This window comes from Dryobates pubescens, chromosome 4 (genome assembly GCF_014839835.1).
Source record: "Dryobates pubescens isolate bDryPub1 chromosome 4, bDryPub1.pri, whole genome shotgun sequence".
Classification (NCBI taxonomy): Eukaryota; Metazoa; Chordata; class Aves; order Piciformes; family Picidae; genus Dryobates; species Dryobates pubescens.
Genome location: NC_071615.1, coordinates 19,407,288 through 19,427,376, shown reverse-complemented (window position 1 = coordinate 19,427,376; position 20,089 = coordinate 19,407,288). Strand labels below are relative to the sequence as shown.

The 20,089-nt window shown below is 46.1% G+C and overlaps 1 protein-coding gene across 1 annotated transcript in view; it reads right to left on the bottom strand.

Moving 5' to 3' along the window:
* Positions 1-8,638: 8,638 nt before the first annotated feature.
* Positions 8,639-20,089, bottom strand: part of KATNIP (katanin interacting protein) — an 87,290-nt gene continuing 75,839 nt past the window's right edge. The window contains exons 22-25 of the mRNA XM_054180739.1: positions 19,013-19,114; positions 17,616-17,776; positions 11,422-11,510; positions 8,639-10,079 (exon numbers count right to left, since the gene is read on the bottom strand). Coding sequence (XP_054036714.1) covers positions 10,024-10,079; positions 11,422-11,510; positions 17,616-17,776; positions 19,013-19,114 — 408 coding nt within the window. The 3' untranslated portion in view covers positions 8,639-10,023. The remainder of the gene's footprint in view (positions 10,080-11,421; positions 11,511-17,615; positions 17,777-19,012; positions 19,115-20,089) is intronic.

Below are 20,089 nucleotides of genomic sequence, written 5' to 3'. Positions count from 1 at the left end.
AGCCATTGTTCTTCTTGGACAATTCACACTGATTTGCACCGTGCCTGCATTGCCCCTTAGCCTAAATAAGCCTCCTCTCCAAAATGTTATCCTCTTCCCTCATACAAAGCCAGAGAAGGCAATCAGACACAGAGTGCAAATTAGTCTATAAAGCCCTATTGCATTCCATCTACTCTCCATTAGAGAACTCTATTTTTTCCCTTGAATATGTACTTTTAAGTCTAAATTCCCAATAGCAAATGAGGTCTTTTTCTTTCCTCTCTCAACTACAGGCATCACATTTGCTGTTCCCCAGTTCTACCCAGATCCAGAGGGTCATTAGCATTACCCTCATTCAGGTGACATGCAATAGCTGTTATGTATTCATCCCTGCATATAACCTCAGGACCCAGGAGCCAGGGCACAGGTTGCCTTCCCTTGTGCCATCCCTGGGAGCAGCTGTCTAGTCAGAAGAGTGAGGACATGAATACTTCTCCCAGCCTCAGGCAACCTGCAGCTTGCACTGATGGATTGCAATAAATAAGCAACCCATTAATATTCACCATGCTGAGGCTCAGTAAGCTTCAGCTGGCAGAGATGATTATACAGCAGGTAAGTTATGTTAAACAGAGGGTCCTGAGCCATACTGGTCATAAAAGCACAGAATAATTTAGGCTGGAAGGAGCTTCTGGAGGTCAGCAAGTCCAACCCCTCTGATCAGAGAGTATTTTAGTAAAGGAAACCAAATAGCAAAAGCTGTGTTGCAAAAGCCAAACCACTGCAAGAGAACAAGCATTTGACAACAGACACAAGAAAGGAAAAAAAAAAAAAGGGGGAAAAGAGAGAGACACAGAGAGAGACCACTCTACTGGCACTGGAATCCCTTGCAGATCAGCTCCACCATAGGAAAATCTGAGCTTTCCTCTCACTGGGAGAGGATCATCCAGACAGAAGCTTTCCATAGGCTAATCAGCCTGAGAAAACTTCATTTACATCTCCACCAGTGGATAAAGAAAATGAATGGCAAAGTTTCTGTGGCAGTGCTTTGGAGGGCCCTTTCCTATGGTTTGATCTACATGGATTGTAAATTCATCCTTCAGATTTCTCATTAATGTCACTACTGCATCAAAAGCAGCATTGCCAGCAGATCCAGAGAGGTGATTCTGCCACTTTGCTCTGGTGAGAGCTAATCCCAAGTACTGCACCCAGGTCTGGAGCCTCCAATATAGGAAGGACGTGGACCTGATGGAGCAGGTCCAGAGGAGGGCCATGAAAATGATCAGTGGCCTGGAACACAAGGACAGGCAAAGGGAGCTGGGGGTTTTCAGCCTGGAGAAGAGAAGGCTCCAGAGAGACCTAACAGCAGCCTTTCTGTACCTGAAAGGGGCCTGCAAGAAGGATGGAAAGAGACTCTTCACAAAGGCCTGCAGGGACAGGATGAGGGGCAATGGTTTCAAGGTAGAGCAGAGCAGATTTAGATTGGATGTTAGAAACAAGTTCTGCACCATGAGGGTGGTGGAACACTGGAACAGGGTGGCCAGGGAGGTGGTTGTGGCCCTATCCCTGAAGATATTCAAGGTGAGGTTTGACAGGGCTCTGGGCAACCTGATCTGGTTGAGGATGTCCCTGCTGACTACAGAGGGGCTTGGACTGGATGGCCTTCAAAGGTCCTTTCCAACCCAGACCATTCTATGATTCTATGAATGCTTTCTGCAGCACAAGTCCACCAGCCTTTCTGGTTCATGACCAGTGTTAGGCAGCTGTCAATATCTTTCTATTAAGCATCAGCATCATCTGTACTGAAATGAGCCACAAGAGTTTGGGTGGAACCATTAATTGTCATGAATCCCTTCTGCCTTCTTCCCACACGAATGCCTGCTCCTCATCATGTGTTCTCTCTACACTGACACACTCAGCCCCTCTTGCACACTCCACTCCAACCTGCTCTCAGTAATTTTCATATTAAACCTACAAACTTGTTTCCCAAGGTGAAACTGCCTCTGGAGACCCTTCTCCATTTCTCACATCCATATGATTTTATAGGTGAGTACTTCCACACTGTGAGCTGGAGCCCTTCCCTATGGCACTGTCCTCTTCTTGGACTCTTACAGACAAACAAGGTGTCCCCTGACCTTTAGTCTCATATCACAAGCAGAAAACCAAGGTCTAGATCTCCCTGGGGCTTCAGTGCTACTCTCCCAGGCCAAAGAGTGACAGTGGGGGGATCGTAAAGGTCATCAGACACAACATGCAAGGACAAAACTTGCATTGATCTACCCAAGTACTGTACTAAGAAATGCAGCTCTTGGCTTCTTGCAGATTTATTGTGAAGAGGAGATTTTTCTCAATAGCCCAAAGAGAAAGATTAAAATCCATGGCAATGTCTTGCTGGGTCATTGAGTTAACACAAACCAGCTCTCTGGTTTGTGTTAATATTCAGCTATGTTACCATCCCAGAGAGACGAATAATAGCAGCTAGTTCATTTCTCTGACAGTATTAACCATAATGAGGAGCCTTAATATCACCCTGCGTCTTTCCCCATGAATTATGGCCACAGACAGAGCTCCTGGTGGTAACAGAAACATTACATTGATTCATCTGTTCCACAACCAATCCTGACTTGACAAACTATTTCCAGTGTACAGCAAACCACACAGTTTGGACACAGAACCAACATTCATTGTAGGTCACTCTTTGGGTTTACACCATTTCAGGTAGCTTTGCTGCTTCCTCTATTTTTAGCTGTGCCTCCAGCAGACCAGGAGAGAGGCAGATCATAAGACCTGCTAATCTGGAAATCTGAACTTCTAGTTGGGAGAGTCAATTTAGCATTATACAGCTAGATGACGACAGCAGAGATGACCCTTTCTGCGATGCCAGAAGTCTTATCCATGCAGATCTAGGCCTTTAATCAGTAAGGGAAAGCACAGATTATTGTGTCAAAGGGAAAACTTCTTCCCTATTAGGACATTCAAGTATTAAAAGGAGATTGGCCAGAGAGGTTGCACAGTCTCCATCCCTAGAGGTTTTCCAGGCCAAACTGGATGGAGCCCTGTGTAACCTGCTCTGACTTTGGAAAGGTAAAAAAACGGCCAAGGTGTGCAATTGCAGAATGCAGCCAGGACAATCTGTGATGAATGGGAGCAGAGAGGCATGAACAGCACCATGAATGTTTTACACTTGCTAAGCCACACCGGTAAGCGAGCAGAGCTGGCAGCCGGCGCTGTCTGGGCTGACTCATTTTCCTTCCAACCCCCCCACTGCGCCCAGCAAAACTGCTGCACCGCTGCTGCTGCCTCAGCCCTCGCCCTTTTTGATGAAAGATGAAAGCTCTCCCTCACTCAAGATGAAAGTTCTTCCCCCAGCATGTTACAGACAGAAACATTATCCTGGCAGCCACCTTATGCTGCCATTAGGCAGGAGAGAAATCTTTCTGAGAAAGATGAAAGGGCTCAGCTGTTCCCAGTTCATTATCCTTACCACGGGAACCATCTCTTCACCCAAGCACAGTGCTCTCCTTGGGTGAAGAGTCACTTCCCTGAAAAGCCCTCACAGCCACCAACAGCTTCTTCTGTATTCCCCTCCCCTCATGCTTGCTACGCTCTCCAGCTGAGCCTTCACCCCGCATTTGCTCCAGCCCCAGCTGTACAGGGTAGCGTGCAGCCTGGACACCAGTTCAGTCCATTAGTGCTCAGCTGGGCTCACTCTCTCAGAAGGAAGCAGCCGAGTACCAGGTCCCTTCTGGCCTTTGCAATAGCTCTGAGATGGAGTGTCCAGATCTAACATTTCTCTTCAGCACTGCACCTGCCCCCTACCTCCTCCGGGGTCAGAAGACTTTCAGGTAGCAACCTGAAACCAACCACCCAACCGCCTGTCATACCAGGTATAGTCACACCTTGTTTGAGACAATAGAGTCATTATGGGCTATCACACCGTGCCCTTGGGAACTCTGCATGATGATATTTTTGGTCATCCAGAGCACAGACACATGCTGAGTCAAGCTGATTTTAGTCACACCGTAGAGATCTTGAGTGAGTCAAAAGCTAAAGGCAGGATTTCACTGTGGTCTCACTGGATAATTGGGACCTTCCAGAAATAAAGAGCATACCTGGGGAAGGCTGCTAGCAGAGCACGAGGTGATGGCTTTCCTCTCTTCATTGGAGGCAAAGGGGTGAGCTATGGCTGAAGGATCATGCAGAGTTGGAAGCAATAGGCCATGCTGGGAAACCCCCACCCTGCTGATCACTGAATGATCAACACTCTCTGTCACCCAGGAGCTAAGAAAGGGAACAACAGAAAGCCATCAGACAGAAGGCCTGTAGCCCTCTTCTCTCCATTTCCAGTAATTTCTAGGTCATTAAGAAAGAAGTCACAAATTGCAAATGTTTCCTAGATCTCAACACTGCAGCACTTCACAGGGTTCTGAGCCAGGGTGGCTGGAGCTGGTGCTATTAGACAAGGGTGGAAAACTGATCTCTTCCCGGTAAGATTTAGAGGTCAGTAGACAGGAAATTACTCCAGCTGGGCACTCTGTCCCCATCCTCAGCTCTTCCTGCAGCTTGGAGATTCACTCTTTAATTGCTTTCTTAGTCCATATTTTATCCTCAACTGACAGAATTCCATTAGGGTGATGCACGCTGCGTGATAAAGGGATGTTTGTGTCTCAGATGGGCTGTAAGTAATTTCTCAGCAAACAAGCCAATTGTCACAGGAATGGGCAAAGAGGCCACTGAGCCAGGAACCCCCTCCTGGTGCTTGGAATACCAGGACCTCAGCACTCAAATAGAAGCAAACGTTCACAGGATGTTAGGGGTTGGAAGGGACCTCTGAAGATCATCCAACCCCCCTGCCAGAGCAGGACCACAGAATCCAGCACAGGTTGCACAGGAACACATCCAGATAGGTCTTGAAAGTCTCCAGGGAAGGAGACTCCACAACATCTCTGAGGAGCCTGTTCCAGTGCTCTGGGACCCTCACAGTGAAGAAGTTCCTCCTCACATTGAAGTGGAACCTCCTGTGCTGTAGTTTATATCCAGTACCCTTGTTCTATCACAGGGTGTAACTGAGAAGTGCCTGTCCCCTCAACATTCTCCCACCATAGATTCATAGAACACCATGTTGGAAGGGACCTCAAAGGTCATCCAGTCCAACCTTTCAAGGTAAGAATATAGTTTCAATGACATAGCCCAGAACCCTGTCAAGCTGCACCTTCAAACTGCCTAATGCAGGGGGATCCACCACCTCTCTTGGGAGTTTATTCCAGTGTTTAATAGATCAAATGGTGAAAAAATGTTTTCTGGCATCCAGTCTGAGTCTCCCCAGTAGGAACTTGTACCCATTACTGACTCTTTGTAAAGAAGCCCCATCGCTGGAGACATTCAAGATGAGACTTGATGTGGCCCTGGGCAGCCTGATCTGGTTGGGGGTGTCCCTACTCACTGCAGGGGGAGTTGGACAAAATTACCTTTGAGGGTCTCTTCCAACACAGTGCAACCTGTGAATCTCTAATGACAGTCCAAAGAAAGTGGCTCTTGGGAGTTATAATCCTCTCTGCTCTTCAGAGGAGACACAGCAGTGCTCATCTCCAAAGCAAACCTTCACCTCTGCAGAGCTTCAGAGTGGACAGTAATGAAGCTCCAGCACCCTGAGAAATGAGGGTCCCAGGCACCAGGAGCCACTGTGCTGTGGTCATAAGGCTCACAGACAGCAAGCAGCCTATATATGGGAATCCAGATGAAATGAAACTCACGGCACACCTATGAGCACATAGGTCTGAAGAGCAGAACAGGTTGGTCACCTCTGCAAGGCAAGGAACAATGGCTCTCTTTTGGAAGACAAAAGGACCTAAGCATAATGATGCAGCTAAAAGATAGCCATAATGAAAACTAAAAGGGGACAGAGAAATGTGCAGTAAATGCTTTGGTGTGCACCGGTACAATACCTATGGTACTGGTGAAGCCATAACCAGGCAGTGTGTCCTGGAATTCACACTTTGAACTATTGGAAGAGATTTGGCTACTCAGTGACTCTTACCAGAAGAAAAGCTCTTGTTGGAGCTCAGCCTCCTGGATCAACAGCTCCAGAGCATGGAGGCCGTCCCAAGGTGCTCACACCTGTGCTGGTTTGAGCTCTAATCACTCACTACATTCCACAGGCCAGTCCAGAGGCACATCCGGCATTGCTGGGCCATCTCATTTCAACTATATTCTTACCCTGAAAGATTGGGCTAGATGACCCTTCCCTTCCAACCTGGTACTCTATGAATCTATGAATCAAGATTGCTGAAGCACATAGGAGGAAATGGGAAATGCTTCTATCTTACAGACTAAAAGGCACTGATTGAAGCAAAGGGAGAGCAGACTTCAAGCCCTGCAGGAGCCCAAATGCAGATGTCAATAAGGCACTTCTGCTCTTACCTAACCTAGGCTGAGAAGGGAGCTTTTCCTGGTAACAAGAGGGTTTAAAGACTGCATTCAACCTCCCTTACCCATTGCTCTCATCTTCATGTCACTGGCAGACAGTCCTCTCCCTGGTCACTGCAGTATGTTACCTGGCATACAAGGTCTCTCTCCAGTTTCACAACACCCAGTCACCCACTGGCACTGCCAGGCTCTTGCAGATGTTGCTCTTCTGGCATTCATCCTCAAAGTGACAGGACTGAACATCACCACTATGGGGAATGACCAGCACAGCAGGAATGTGACAACAAACCAGCGAGAGAAGGAAATCTTAGGAAAAACAGGATCATCTGAGCAGGATGCTGTAATGCAGTTTGTCATCCAGGTCCAGCCTAAGCCACAAGAAGGGCACAGACTAGCTGCCAAACACAGCTCCTCATGTAGCTCTTATGGGTTCATCCTCCAATATAAGGACATCTCCTGACTCAGCAATACACAGGTTTTAAGGTCTTTTATGCTGCCTTTTACACTCCCTGCACTACTGCTTGCTCCCTTGTCCACAGCCAGGGGCTTCTCCCTTCTGTGTGAATTCCACTGGATTCTGCCACAGCAGGCAGAAGTGGATAACAGCAGTTGCAGACCTTCCCAGGCAGCTTGGTTTTCAGATTACACTGTGAAGACTGATAAAAATCTCTCTTTAAAGATCAAAAAGCAGTCAGCATGACATGTATTTCCTCACAGATTATTTCTTTATCTTCTGCCCTTCTCAGTGGCATTGTGGGATGACCAAACTCATTTCTGTTATCACAATCCAACCCCTTTAAAGCAAGTCACTTTGGGTGAAGGTGAGCAACCCTGACATGAAGGCTGCTCAGTGGCCCAGAAGCTGGAACTGGGCAAAGTTGAATAACTTATATCAAAGGCTTTAAGGGAGAATTGACATTAATCCTTCCTTTTCCTTCGTCATGCTTTTGACAATGTGGATCGATGCTGCTGCCACATTCCTGCTGAATTCCTGCTGCTCAGACTGTGCCTGGCATTGACTGAAGTGCTCCATGGGGATTTTCTTGATTTCATGTTTACCCTGCCTCTTCTGCCCCCTGTAAATGCTGCTCTGACAGGAATGTACTTGTCACTACTTAGTTTAAAAAAAAGAGAGAGGTGAGAAATGGAATAAACTCTTTTTGTTGTTGTTTTGTGTCTTTTTTCCCCCCTTGATTCACTGTGGAAATGAGTCAAGTATCTATGTTTGAGTGTGTAGGGCTGACAAGGACACTTAATTATCTTTGGTTAGACAAAGGGTCATTACAGCTCAGCTCCAATTAGCAGGGCAAACACTGTCAGAGATTAATGAAGTATTTTTTAAACATTAGGCTCCTTTCTATATGGAGCTGAGAAGAATCAAGGCCTTGATTAGGCCTTGCCCTGGTGGTGTGTGTCATCCCAGAGCAGACAGCAGGCTGGCAAGCCCTGCCTTCAGGCAGAGATACCAAAGGGAGGGTGATCCATCACTTCAAAACATTCCTAACAAATTAACACCTTCTTGCTCTTTCCAGTGCGGTAGCTATGAAGAATCTCTTGAATGGGTAGAGGAGCTGCTGGGAGAAGGTCCAAGGTATTACCTTCTCTGCCACACCAGCTGTGCTGGACACAGATTTCCAGAGGCAAAAGGTGTGAAAACCAGCTGCAGTTACCAACTGGACAGTGAGGAAGACTTAGTGGAGGAGGAACAGACGATAGAGGGAACTGTGCCCCATCTGAACTCAATCAAGTGTTTTGCAATCACTTCTAAAACCTGGAGTTACATCACAAAGGATTAGGGTTGAAAAATCATTAGTCCATCACACAGGACTCGAGATGTTCCAGACACAGGGAAGACAGATGAGCACAGAAAGTCCTCTCCCCCTCATACCTCCTCTGATCAATAAGGATGCTATTCTCTGCCAGGAAGCACAATGAATTTAATTTCTCTTCACATTCAATGAAATTTTCTCAGAAGAACAAACAATGCGACAGGCCTCACCTCATCCAGGGAGCAGCTACATGACAAACCTGTGATTGTGCCTCAGCCTTGAAAGCCTTCCTATAGCCTCTCCTCTGCCAAATGACAGCCCTGAGGCCCCAGAGGAAAGCAGGATAAAAAAAGGAGGAGCTTACCTTGGTTGACAAAGACTGGTAAATGAAGGAGGGGAGACAGGGCCCTGAAAACAAGAGCGGTCAAAACACCCCCAACTGTCAGTGCAGCTTGGGACGAGCCTTTAAACAAAGCAGAATGCACTCACACACTGCTGTACATTCAGAAGTGGTTTGTATTTAGTACAAAATGCATTTTGTTGCTTCAACAACACAGAAATGTGGGTAATGTATTGCTAGTGTGTGTCTCTTATCAGCTTAGCCAACACCAGTTAAGAAGGATGGTTTTGATAGGCAAATATAAAAGATTTTGCCCTCCTGACTTTGTGCAGAAAGGGAAGCAGCACAGTGATCCTATACCAGGAGCTGCAGTAATGCACAGTCTAAAAGCATAAAGTGATTTCAGAGTGTCCAGTTCTATGTAAGAAAAGAAGAATCTCCTATGAAGAGGTTGTCACAAATGACAGATTTGGAGTGAAAAGCACATTTGCATAGCTACAAATCCTGCAGCAGAACTATTTGGTTAGAGTTTCTGTTTCAACAGCTACAGACACAGTGTATTTTGTCTTTAAAAATGTAGTGCACTCCTTACTTTCTACTAGTTAAGATGCATTTAGCATTTCCCAGAAGTGATGATCTGCTGCTGGCAGCAGACCTGGTTGGTGCAGCACAGAGGTATGGCCTCCTTGTTCATATAACCGAATTCAGGCAAAACAGGAGGGGGAAGAAAAGCATTGCTCTGTAGCAGGAGGACCCTGAAGAACGTGTAGAGCATCTGGCAAGGGCACTTCAGGCAAAACCCTACTTTGCTTTTTTCATGGTAGTGAAATGATGAAAGAAATAATTATTGCACTGCAGAAGATGAAGAAATGACAGCTGAAACCTACTGATTAAACCTTGATAAACCCACTTCCTGATGTCCTCAAATCATTTATCACACTTCTGCACACCCAGGGGAATCTCTCCAAGTACCAGGAACAGTGGCAGCCCCTGAGAGAGCCGCAGCATCAAAACATGCAGAAGTAAAGAACATTTCCTCTAAGTGCATTTCCCAAAGAACTATTTCCAGGTATCACAAAGCAAGCAGACCCTTGCTTCTGCTGAGGAGCTTTGTGATCACCCAGATTGGGGTTTGAAATGAAAGCTTGAGGAATACTCTGAAAAATCTCTTGTCCTAACCTTCCTTCACCTGAGTTCTTGGTGCCTGGCAGGAACAGCTGTCAGTTAGCAACACAGTTCTCACTCAATCCTTCAGGCTCCCTCTTCCCTGGATTTCCAGTTAAGGAGGGGTGAAATCAGACAGATAATAACAAATAAGAAAAACCAATTTAACTCAATGTGTGCTTTAAACTGCATTACTGTAGCAAATAAGCCTTTCTCTCTTAAGACAGGAGCTGGTTCAGCAGCAGAAGACATGGAAAATCTTCTGTTTGGATAATGAATATCTTGAAGATGTAGACTGCAGTTAATTAGGGCTGGATGCATTCAGGACTTTCCAGCCACAGACCCTTGTTATCTCTTCCTCCTCTGCAGCCCTTTTTCAGATATGCAGGTTTTTGGACGTAAAGCTGTAAAAGAAAAGAAAGTGCTGTTTTAACACTGAACCTGGAGGAACAGTGAAGCCACACACTAAAATGAGGAAGAAATATAGCCATTTATCTTTCCATTCCAGAATAAAAGCAAAGCTGCTCTTATCAGGAAGATTTCTTGCACTGCACATGAGCACTGATGACTCTTTCAGTCCCATGGGATCACTTTCCTGTGGAGCGTGGTCTGCACGCAATGCTGACACAGTTCTCAGTAGGGGGTTTGACTCTCCCTCAGGAAGGGACCCCCTGAGGTCTGCTCCAACCCCAATCATTCTATAAATCTGTGTTATCAACCACTGTGGCTGATACTAGCAAGGGCTAAAGAGGAGACAAGGGGGCAGATGGCAATAGGCAACCCTCAACTGCTGGCTTCAGAGCCCTTACTGCTTGGACAAGAGATGGTCATGGCAATGCAGGTTGTTCTGTACCAGGCATGGTGCATGTCTGCACTGGAACCTGGGATGTCATTATAACAGGCACGGAGATGTTCCAAACACTTGTGGCCCAGTCAGAGCTAATATCCTACTAACTCTGAAGCTGTATTTGCACAGGCAGTGGCACTTCAAATCCTTCTCCTCCAGAACTGTTATTAAAAGCCATCAAATAATTTCTATAACACTTTCTGGAAGAACTAATTGGAGAAAGTGTCATGCACAGGAGAGAAAACCAATCATGACTGTATCAGCTTGGCTGAGAATTTGTAATGTATTTAGGGAGCTATTCAGAGTAATTTACAATGAATGACTGGGACTCTTCAGACTATAAATACAATCTACTTTTTCTCCTTGGGGAAAAAAAAAAAAGAGGTTGTCTTTTTAATTATCCCCTTGTAAGAGAAAAGACCAACCAGAAAGACAGTGGGAGGAATAAAGCCAACATGGTTTTCCCCCTGCTATTGTGATTTTGTATTTGCTTGAGGTGAAACATGCAGCTTATTCTGAGACACAGGCACATCATCTCTAAAGCTGCTTCGAAGGCCAGTGGGGATGCAATGAGCCTTTCATTCCAAAAGCTATCTAAGAACCAGCAGAATTAACATCAGTTTTTAGTTTAGATTCAGTTTCTTTCCTCAGGACTTCTGTATATGTGTTGGTGTAAGCTATAGTTATATGCCTTTGATTTATATCATCTACATCCAGATTTAGATGCACACCATCAGAGTATGAGATTCCTGGTTGGCCTTCCTATGGTAGAAAAGGCAGAGCAAAATATACAAAAGAGGAGCAAATCTCCCCATTTTTACCAGCTTAGGCCTAAAGCAATGCTCATTATCCATGTACCTGTGGAAAGTGAGCAGGACAACATAGAAGACAGAACCAACCTGGATCAGCCATAACCTGCTTCTTTTTGCTGTTGGTGACAATCTCATTTTCATTCATCATTCGTACATCCTGATCTCCCACATGATTGCTGAAAAGATTAAAAGCAGTACAATAGCCAAAACAATCAACCTTGTGATAAGTTGCAAGAGCCATGGAAAAGGTTAGGAGGCTAAACAAAGCCCTGGGAAGCACAGCCACAGCACCCCACACTAACAAGAAAGGAAAAGCATTCTGTTTGCATCCACCTGAAGGACTTCTTGCCAGCTTTAATTAGCTGCATTCATTCAGGCACACATACAAATATAAATATCATAGTCACTCTACAATTTTCCTTCCTGCCTACGCAGCTTGAACCACATTAGCCAAAGTGAGATTTTTAAATGAGAGCTGCACAAAGAGGTCAGAAAAAATCCCTCTACAGAACTTAACACAGGTTTGAAAACTTGATGAACTATACCTTCATTTACTGTGACAAGCTTTGCTTGCAGGCAGCTGCAAAATTTGAACAGTTTCTTTTGGGGGAGAAAAAGGAGTAACTTCAAAAGTAGGGACTGGCTTGAGAGCAGCCCTGAAGAAAAGGACTTGGGGGTGCTGGTGGAGAAGCTCAACAGGAGCCAGCAATGAGCCAGCAATGCAGCCCAGAAAGCAAATCACATCCTGGGCTGCATCAACAGAAGCATAGCCAGCAGGTTAAGGGAGGTGATTCTCCCTCTCTACTCCACTCTGACGAGACCCCACCTGGAGTACTGCATCCAGTTCTGAAGCCCCTAGTACAGGGAGGATGTGGAGGTGCTGGAGTGTGTCCAGAGCAGGGCCACAAGGATGATTAGAGGGCTGGAGCTGCTCTGCTATGAGGACAGACAGAGAGTTGGGGCTGTTCAGTCTGGAGAGGAGAAGACTCCCAGGAGACCTAATTGTGGCCTCCCAGTACCTGAAGGGGGCTACAAGAAAGCTGAGGAGGGACTTTGGAGGGTGTCAGGGGAGGGTGTCAGGATGGGGGGGATGGAGCAAAACTAGAAGTGGGTAGATTCAGATTGGATATCAGGAAGAAGTTCTTCCCCATGAGGGTGATGAGAGTCTGGCACAGGTTGCCCAGGGAGGTGGTAGAAGCCTCTTCCCTGGAGATTTTTAAGGCCAGACTGGATGTGGCTCTGAGCATCCTGCTACAGTGTGAGGTGTCCCTGGCCACAGCAGTGGGGTTGGAACTGGATGGTCCCTGAGGTCCCTTCCAACCCTGACAATTCTATGATTCTAAATTAAACAAATTAAGGGAAAGGGGGGTGGGGGTGGAAAGTTAAAAGAAAACATGGCTAAAAACATCTCCTTGTCACACAGACCAAAAGAAAACATCCAAGCCTTTGGGGAAAAAAGGAAGGGGAAAAAAGAAAGGAAAAAGAAGTTTGGGGTTTTTTTCTTTCCTCTCCAAATCCTGCACAATACCTGCTTCTATTTCTGGAGAACAAGCTCTCAAACTCTCAGGGGAACCAATACTGAGATAAATCATAACTTATGCTCTTGCTGATAATACCAGGCTCAAGTTCAAGGTCCACAAAAATATCAAGCAGTGACACACGAAAAGCAATAGGCCAAAATCAGAACTAATAATAGATGTAAGCTTAGGAACCTTTTTTCAATGGAGAGATACTATGTAGCAAGTAGCAAGGGCTTTGTCTTCTAGTGCTGAAGCACCCTAGATTTCAGTAGGCTACTAGGTGAAAAAATGGAAAAGATTGTGAAATAAGACAAGAAGAAAGACCATGAAAGCTCCTGCACATGAGTCTAGAAAAGATTCAGCATGTTCTTGAGTGGAAAACGGTGTGTGTATGGCCTCCCAAAGTGTGCCCTTCTTAAAACTAAATCAAAGCACATTTGTCTTGGAAATACAGCCACAGTTACAACTTCTGCTACTCTAACTTTACCCACAGAAAGATACAGCAGAGCAAGAGAGGGGATTCTGCCCCTTGCCTCTGCTCTGCTGAGGCCTCACAGAATCACCAAGGTTGGAAGAGACCTCAAAGATCATCGAGTCCAACCTGTCACCCAACACCTCATGACTCACCCATGGCACCAAGTGCCACATCCAATCTCCCCTTGAACATCTCCAGGGATGGTGACTCCACCACCTCCCTGGGCAGCACATCCCAATGACGAACGACTTGCTCGGTGAAGAACTTTCTCCTCATCTCGAGTATAAACCTCCCCTGGCACAGCTTGAGACTGTGTCCCCTTGTTCTGGTGCTGGTTGCCTGGGAGAAGAGACCAACCCCTTCCTGGCTACAACCACCTTTCAGGTAGTTGTAGAGGGCAATGAGGTCACCTCTGAGCCTCCTCTTCTCCAGGCTAAGCAACCCCAGCTCCCTCAGCCTCTCCTCACAGAGCTGTGCTCAAGGCCTCTCCCCAGCCTTGTTGCCCTTCTCTGGACTCATTCAGTTGTCTCAATGTCCTTCTTAAACTGAGGGGCCCAGAACTGGACACAGGACTCAAGGTGTGGCCTAACCAATGCAGAGTACAGGGCACAATGACCTCCCTGCTCCTGCTGGCCACACTATTCTTAATGCAGGCCAGGATGCCATTGGCCTTCTTGGCCACCTGGGCACACTGCTGGCTCATGTTTAGGTGGCTGTCAACCAGCACCCCCAGGTCCCTCTCTGCCTGGCTGCTCTCAGCCACTCTGACCCCAGCCTGTAGCTCTGCCTGGGGTTGCTGTGGCCAAAGTGCAGCACCTGGCACTTGGACTTGTTGAATGCCATCCTGTTGGCCTCTGCCCATCTGTCCAGTCGGTCGAGGTCCCTCTGCAGAGCCCTTCTGCCCTCTAACTGACCAACATCTGCTCCTAACTTAGTATCATCTGCAAACTTGCTGATGACTGACTCAATTCCCTCATCCAGATCATCAATGAAGATATTAAAGAGGATGGGGCCCAGTACTGATCCCTGGGGCACACCACTGGTGCCTGGCCCCCAGCTGGCTGTGGCACCATTCACCACCACTCTCTGGGCTCAGCCTCCAGCCAGTTCCTAACCCAGCACAGAGAGCTGCTGGCCAAGCCAGGGGCTGACAGCTTGGCCAGGCGCTTGCTGTGGGGGACGGTGTCAAAGGCCTTGTTGAAGTCCAGGCAGACCACATCCACAGCCTGCCCCACATCCACCAGGCAGTCACCTGATCATAGAAGGAGATCAGGTTGGTCAGGCAGGACCTGCCCTTCCTAACTCCATGCTGGCTGGACCTGAGCCCTTGGCCATCCTTCAGCTGCGCAGTGATTGCCGCCAGGATAATCTGCTCCATCATTTTCCCTGGCACTGAGGTCAGGCTGCCAGGCCTGGAGTTTCCAGGTTCCTCCATCCAACCCTTCCTGTGGATGGGGATCACATTGGCCAGTTTCAATCATGTGGGACCTCACTGGTGAGCCTCCAATCCTGCCTCCAGTTCTGCTGTCCCCAGCAGAAGGAGGACACAGAGCTGTTGGAGAGAGGCCAGAGAAGGCCACAAAGATGATCCAAGGGCTGGAGCCGTTCTGCTGTGAGCACAGGCTGAAGGAGCTGGGGGTGTTAAGCCTGGAGAAGCTAAAACTCTGGGGTGACCTTAGAGCTGTCTTCCAATACCTGAAGGGATCCTAAAGAAAGGCTACAGAGGGACTTTTCATGAGGGTGTCTAGAGACAGGACAAGGGAGAATGGTTTCAAGCTGAGGGAGGAGAGGTTCAGACTGGATCTTAGAAAGAAGTTCTTCAGTATGAGGATGGTGAGACTCTGGTACAGGCTGCCCAGGGAAATTGTGGATGCCTCCTCCCTGGGAATGTTCAAGGCCAGATTGGATGAGGCCTTAGGCAGCTGAGTCTAGTGGAGAGGTGACCCTGTCCACAGCAGGGAGGTTGGCGTAGATGATCTCTCAAGTCCCTTCCAACCTCAGCCATTCATTCTGTGATTCTCTGAAAGGGTCATTTCTCAACCTCCATTCTATATTTCACTGAAAAACATCTCAAAACTCATATTTCCTCAGGACATTTACTGAAATGAAACTTTCTCCCTTGAAAAATTGTGTACCTCCAAATCTGACCACAACACCGCAGCCACTTGTACAAAAACATCTGACACAAGTCTAATGCAATACAGCCAAACACCACCAGCTTATTCCAACACCTGCCAGCACCAGTGGCCAACAGCAATATTTTAGAGAGAAAGAGAAGACAATAAACTCCATAGGCAAATGTGAGCTGCTGCTCTTCAGCAGGACAGCTTAAATTCCTTCCATTTATTCCTAAATATTTGAATAGTCTTCTGAATGTCCCATTTCTCAACAGAAAACTGTCACCTTTTTGTGTGTGCAAGACATTCTGTTTGCTAGCTGTGCAATGCAGAAGGGAGTGTTTATTTCCAGAAGCTTTTCATTTTTCAACTTCTCCATCTCATTTAAAAGAAATCATTCTTTCAGTCTTTATTTTCCTTGTTAGGGGCTGGGTTTTTAGCCCCTGTCACTGCTGGCGTTCTAAACATGACGACATTTCGAACTGCTTTTCATCCTCTTTTCTGTGAAGACTGACAACTTGGTGGTTTCAAAGTGGCATTCCTCTGAGTGCAATTCATTTCTCATTTCAGAAATGGATTATTTCAGGAAGTTCACAAAATAGTAGTGTTATGGTTTGAGGCTGGATGCCTTTAAGAATCACAGGAAGACCCCCAGGATCCAGGGATGGATGAGACAGTGTAAATTGTTTACTTTATCCCATAATTATGCAATCTCTTTATAAGCAGGCTGTACCGCCAGCTTTTTAATCTTTTCTCCCTTTTGCGCTTGTGGCCAAGAGTGGGATCCTGGGGTGAATCCAGAAGAGTGTGGCCAGCAGATCGAGGGAGGTTCTCCTCTCCCTCTACTGTGCCCTGGTGAGACCTCACCTGGAATATTGCACCCAGTTCTGGGCTCCCCAGTTCAAGAGGGACAGGGGTCTGCTGGAGAGAGTCCAACAGAGGACTACAAGGATGATAAAGGGACTGGAGCACTGCCCTACAGGGAGAGGCTGAGACATGGAGCTGGTTAGTCTGGAGAGGAGAAGACTGAGAGGGGATTTGATAAATGTCTATAAATACCTGAGGGCTGGAGGTCAAGAGGGAGGGGACAGGCTTTGCTCAGCTGCATCCTGTGATAGGACAAGGGGCAATGGATACAGACTACAGCACAAGAGGTTCTACCTCAACATGAGGAGGAACTTCTTCACTGTGAGGGTCACAGAGTACTGGAACAGGCTCCCCAGAGATGTTGTGGAGTCTCCTTCTCTGGGGACTTCCAAGACCCATCTGGATGTGTTCCTGTGTGACCTGTGCTGGATTCTATGCTCCTGCTCTGGCAGTGGGGTTGGACTAGAAGATCTCCAGAGGTCCCTTCCAACCCTTAACATCCTGTGATCCTTCTTTCTCCTCCTGGGAAGGCATGAGTTCTTATTAGGAATGGGGGAGAATTTTGGGTCTCTCTGTGGCCTTGAGCAGCCTGGGTAAGTTTTTCCTATACAGTTTTTAGCCTGTTTGGGCCTAATGAAGTAAGGCATGGTGGGGAGAAAAGAACACCTAAGGCCTGGGTATTAAGGCATGGATGGGGAGGAAGAGTTTTCTTGGTATGTAGCATGGATTTATATATTCTGAATTCTGGATTGATTTATTCTGTATTCTCTATATATTTTTGAATACCATTCTGTATTCCTCTCCAATCTTGTGTGAGCATTTTATTTCACTCCTGGGCAGGAGCATAAAATAAGATTCTGTCTCACTCCTTAAAACCAAGACAAGCAGAATTCTGGTTCCTTCATTAGGAATCTCTGCCAAATCAGACATTCTTTTCTTTACTTTTGATGTTTGGTTCTTTTTCATTAATTTCTCCTCCCCCACCCAGAGTAGTATCATTGGGATTTATTAACTCTTCTCTCAGGAAGTCTAACTTCTTTTGTGTTTATTACTACAGGTTTCCATGAAAACAGATGTAAACATGAATCAGGAATCCTAAGAAGTGCTAAAACATGCTTACTAATACAGCTGGTAATTTGGTCTGAGTATCTAAAAAGCTATAGGTTACTTCTCATGAAGGGAGGCTGAGTATGCTTTGGATGGGAATTTTCTACAGCAGTATACATCCTGCTGACACCGGGCACATCAAAACATCTTTTGAAAACAGGGTTCTGTTTTTCCAATGAACATCCCCTCACCTACCTAATAACAGTTCTCTTCTCCTGATGGCAGATCTTCTCATCATCTGTAAAGAGAATGGTGTGATAGGGGACCACTGGGTCGCAGGTTGGTAGGATGCCTGACACGACGTGGCTCACCATATCCAGAATCCCGTTGTAGACAAGCAAGTCGTCCACCAGAAGCTGAAGGTATTCAAGGCACAAACAAAACATTTAGAAGTCAGGCACTGGTTTACATTAATTCAATGTGCTCTTGTGGCCAAGAAGGCCAATGCCATTCTGGGGTGGATTAGAAGGGCTGTGGTTAATAGGTTGAGAGAGGTTCTCCTCCCCCTGGTGAGGCCACATCTGGAATATTGTGCCCAGTTCTGGGCTCCTCAGTTCAAGAAGAGCCTCAGGGAACTGCTTGAGAGAGTCCAGTGCAGAGCCACAAAAATGATTAAGGGAGTGGAACATCTTCCTTACGAGGAGAAACTGAGGGAGCTGGGGCTCTTTAGCTTGGAGAGGAGACGACTAAGGGTTGACCTCATTCATGTTTATAAAGATGTGCAGGGTGAATGCCAAGAGGATGGAGCCAGGCTCTGCTGGGTGATGCCCAATGAAAGCACACGGGGCAGTGGGTGGAAGCTGAGGCATAGGAAGTTCCATGGAAACAGGAACACTGTAAGGGTGACAGAACACTGGAACAGGCTGCCCAGGGGCATTGTGGAGTCTCCCTCTGCAGATATTCCAAACCCACCTGGCTGTGTTCCTGTGTGATCTGCTCTAGGTGCTCTTGCTCTGGCAGGGGGTTGGACTGGATGAGCTTTCAAGGCCCCTTCCAATCCCTAACATTCTGTAATTCTGTGAATTCACTGGAAATCATTTTGCCCCTATTTGTTTCACAAGCCTGCTCCTCAGTTTAGCTTTTGTCCTTATAACTTCCATTTCTCTCTATTTGCTGCTGAGTTTTGACATTTCATTGCTTTTCACAAGTTTCTGTCTTCTCACTGATGTTTGCAAATGCAGCTTTCAGGCAGGTAATTAAAAATGTATTTCATGTTTCATAATTGCCATTCTATTAACTGGAGTGAGTCACTCTTAAATCTAGGAATTGATGAATTTCACTTCAGCTGTCTCAAACTTGGGTTTCTAGTTTAAAACAGTCTTCCAGAGCTGCTCTACAGTCAGTGGAAACAAGAAAGCATAATCACATATATAAGAGAGAAATCAGAGGAACTGTTCTTTGCCTGGATAAGAAAGGGAAGGCAGACAACTGGCACAGAAGAGTCATTTTAATCCTAAACGCAGAGTTAAACAAGATGAACCCCATCCTTGGAGATAAGATGGCCTCACACTTCAGTAAGCTGTGACAATAAGTGCACAAATCAAGCAGGCTGGCTTGGAGGAACGTACAACATGCATGCAAACATTACTTACACCGAACTCTTTCACACCTCTCTGAGGTGTTTTGGCATAATTCCACAGCTTGATCATTGACACAGTGGTAGGTACATCAAAAATGACATAAACCCTGTTCACCTGTAAAAGAGAATTAATTTAACAGCACAAATCCCCCAAAGAAATTAAATTCTCATGCATGTTGGAGCAAATGAGGTCCATATTTAAAGAGATCTAACTAGAGGACAGAAAACTGATGCAAAGGATTTAAGTTCAGCTATCATCTCTGTTGATAATTCACAGCTGTTTTCCCTGCCCCAGAGCTGCCCTCTTCAATAGAGGTGTAACTCATCAGAAGCTGACAGCTACACCTGACAATTCTCCAGCTGCCTGCTGAACTGCTAGCACTGGAGGTATTGCTCATTCTCCTTTCAGTGACATTAATGTCAAGGTGTTCAAACCAAAGATTAGGCTGTAGAAACCAATCTTGCCTGTTACAGTTAATTCTATGCCATTCCTTGTATGAGCTACCAGACCAACCACAGGCCAACATATCTTAAACTTCATCTCCAGTATCCTTTGAAGTTTTAATCCTTTGATGTGCTGCAGCAGATATTGTTAGTTGCACTAAATCATTCTGCATTTTTTTAACTGACTAAAGAAAGGTTAGATGTGATCAATAGAAATGTTTCTATCAGTGGTTTCCCAAGGCACAATTAGAGCATAGCCTCCAATAGCAACTGGTAGTCTCCCAGCAAATGGTAAACAGCAATGACAATCAGGAAGAAGGGAACAAAGAATTGACCTTGTACTTACAGCAGTGATACATCTGCCAAAGACAAAACCACTTTTAGAATCAGGAAGGAAAAGATATTTAGAAAGGAAAAGAAAGGTTATATATACAACATTTCCTTCAAGCTTTCAAACATTCTAATACACCAAAGAGTTAATTCAGCTTTCCAGGCAAGCAGCATGTCTGAAAGCAGCCTAGCAATGAGGAACTAAGTACACACAAGCTTTGGTTCAGCCTCCCAGCTGCAGAGGATGATGATGCATAAGTTGATTTTTTAATCCATTTGCACCTCCTGGCTGTATAACTGTACCATGGACGATGCA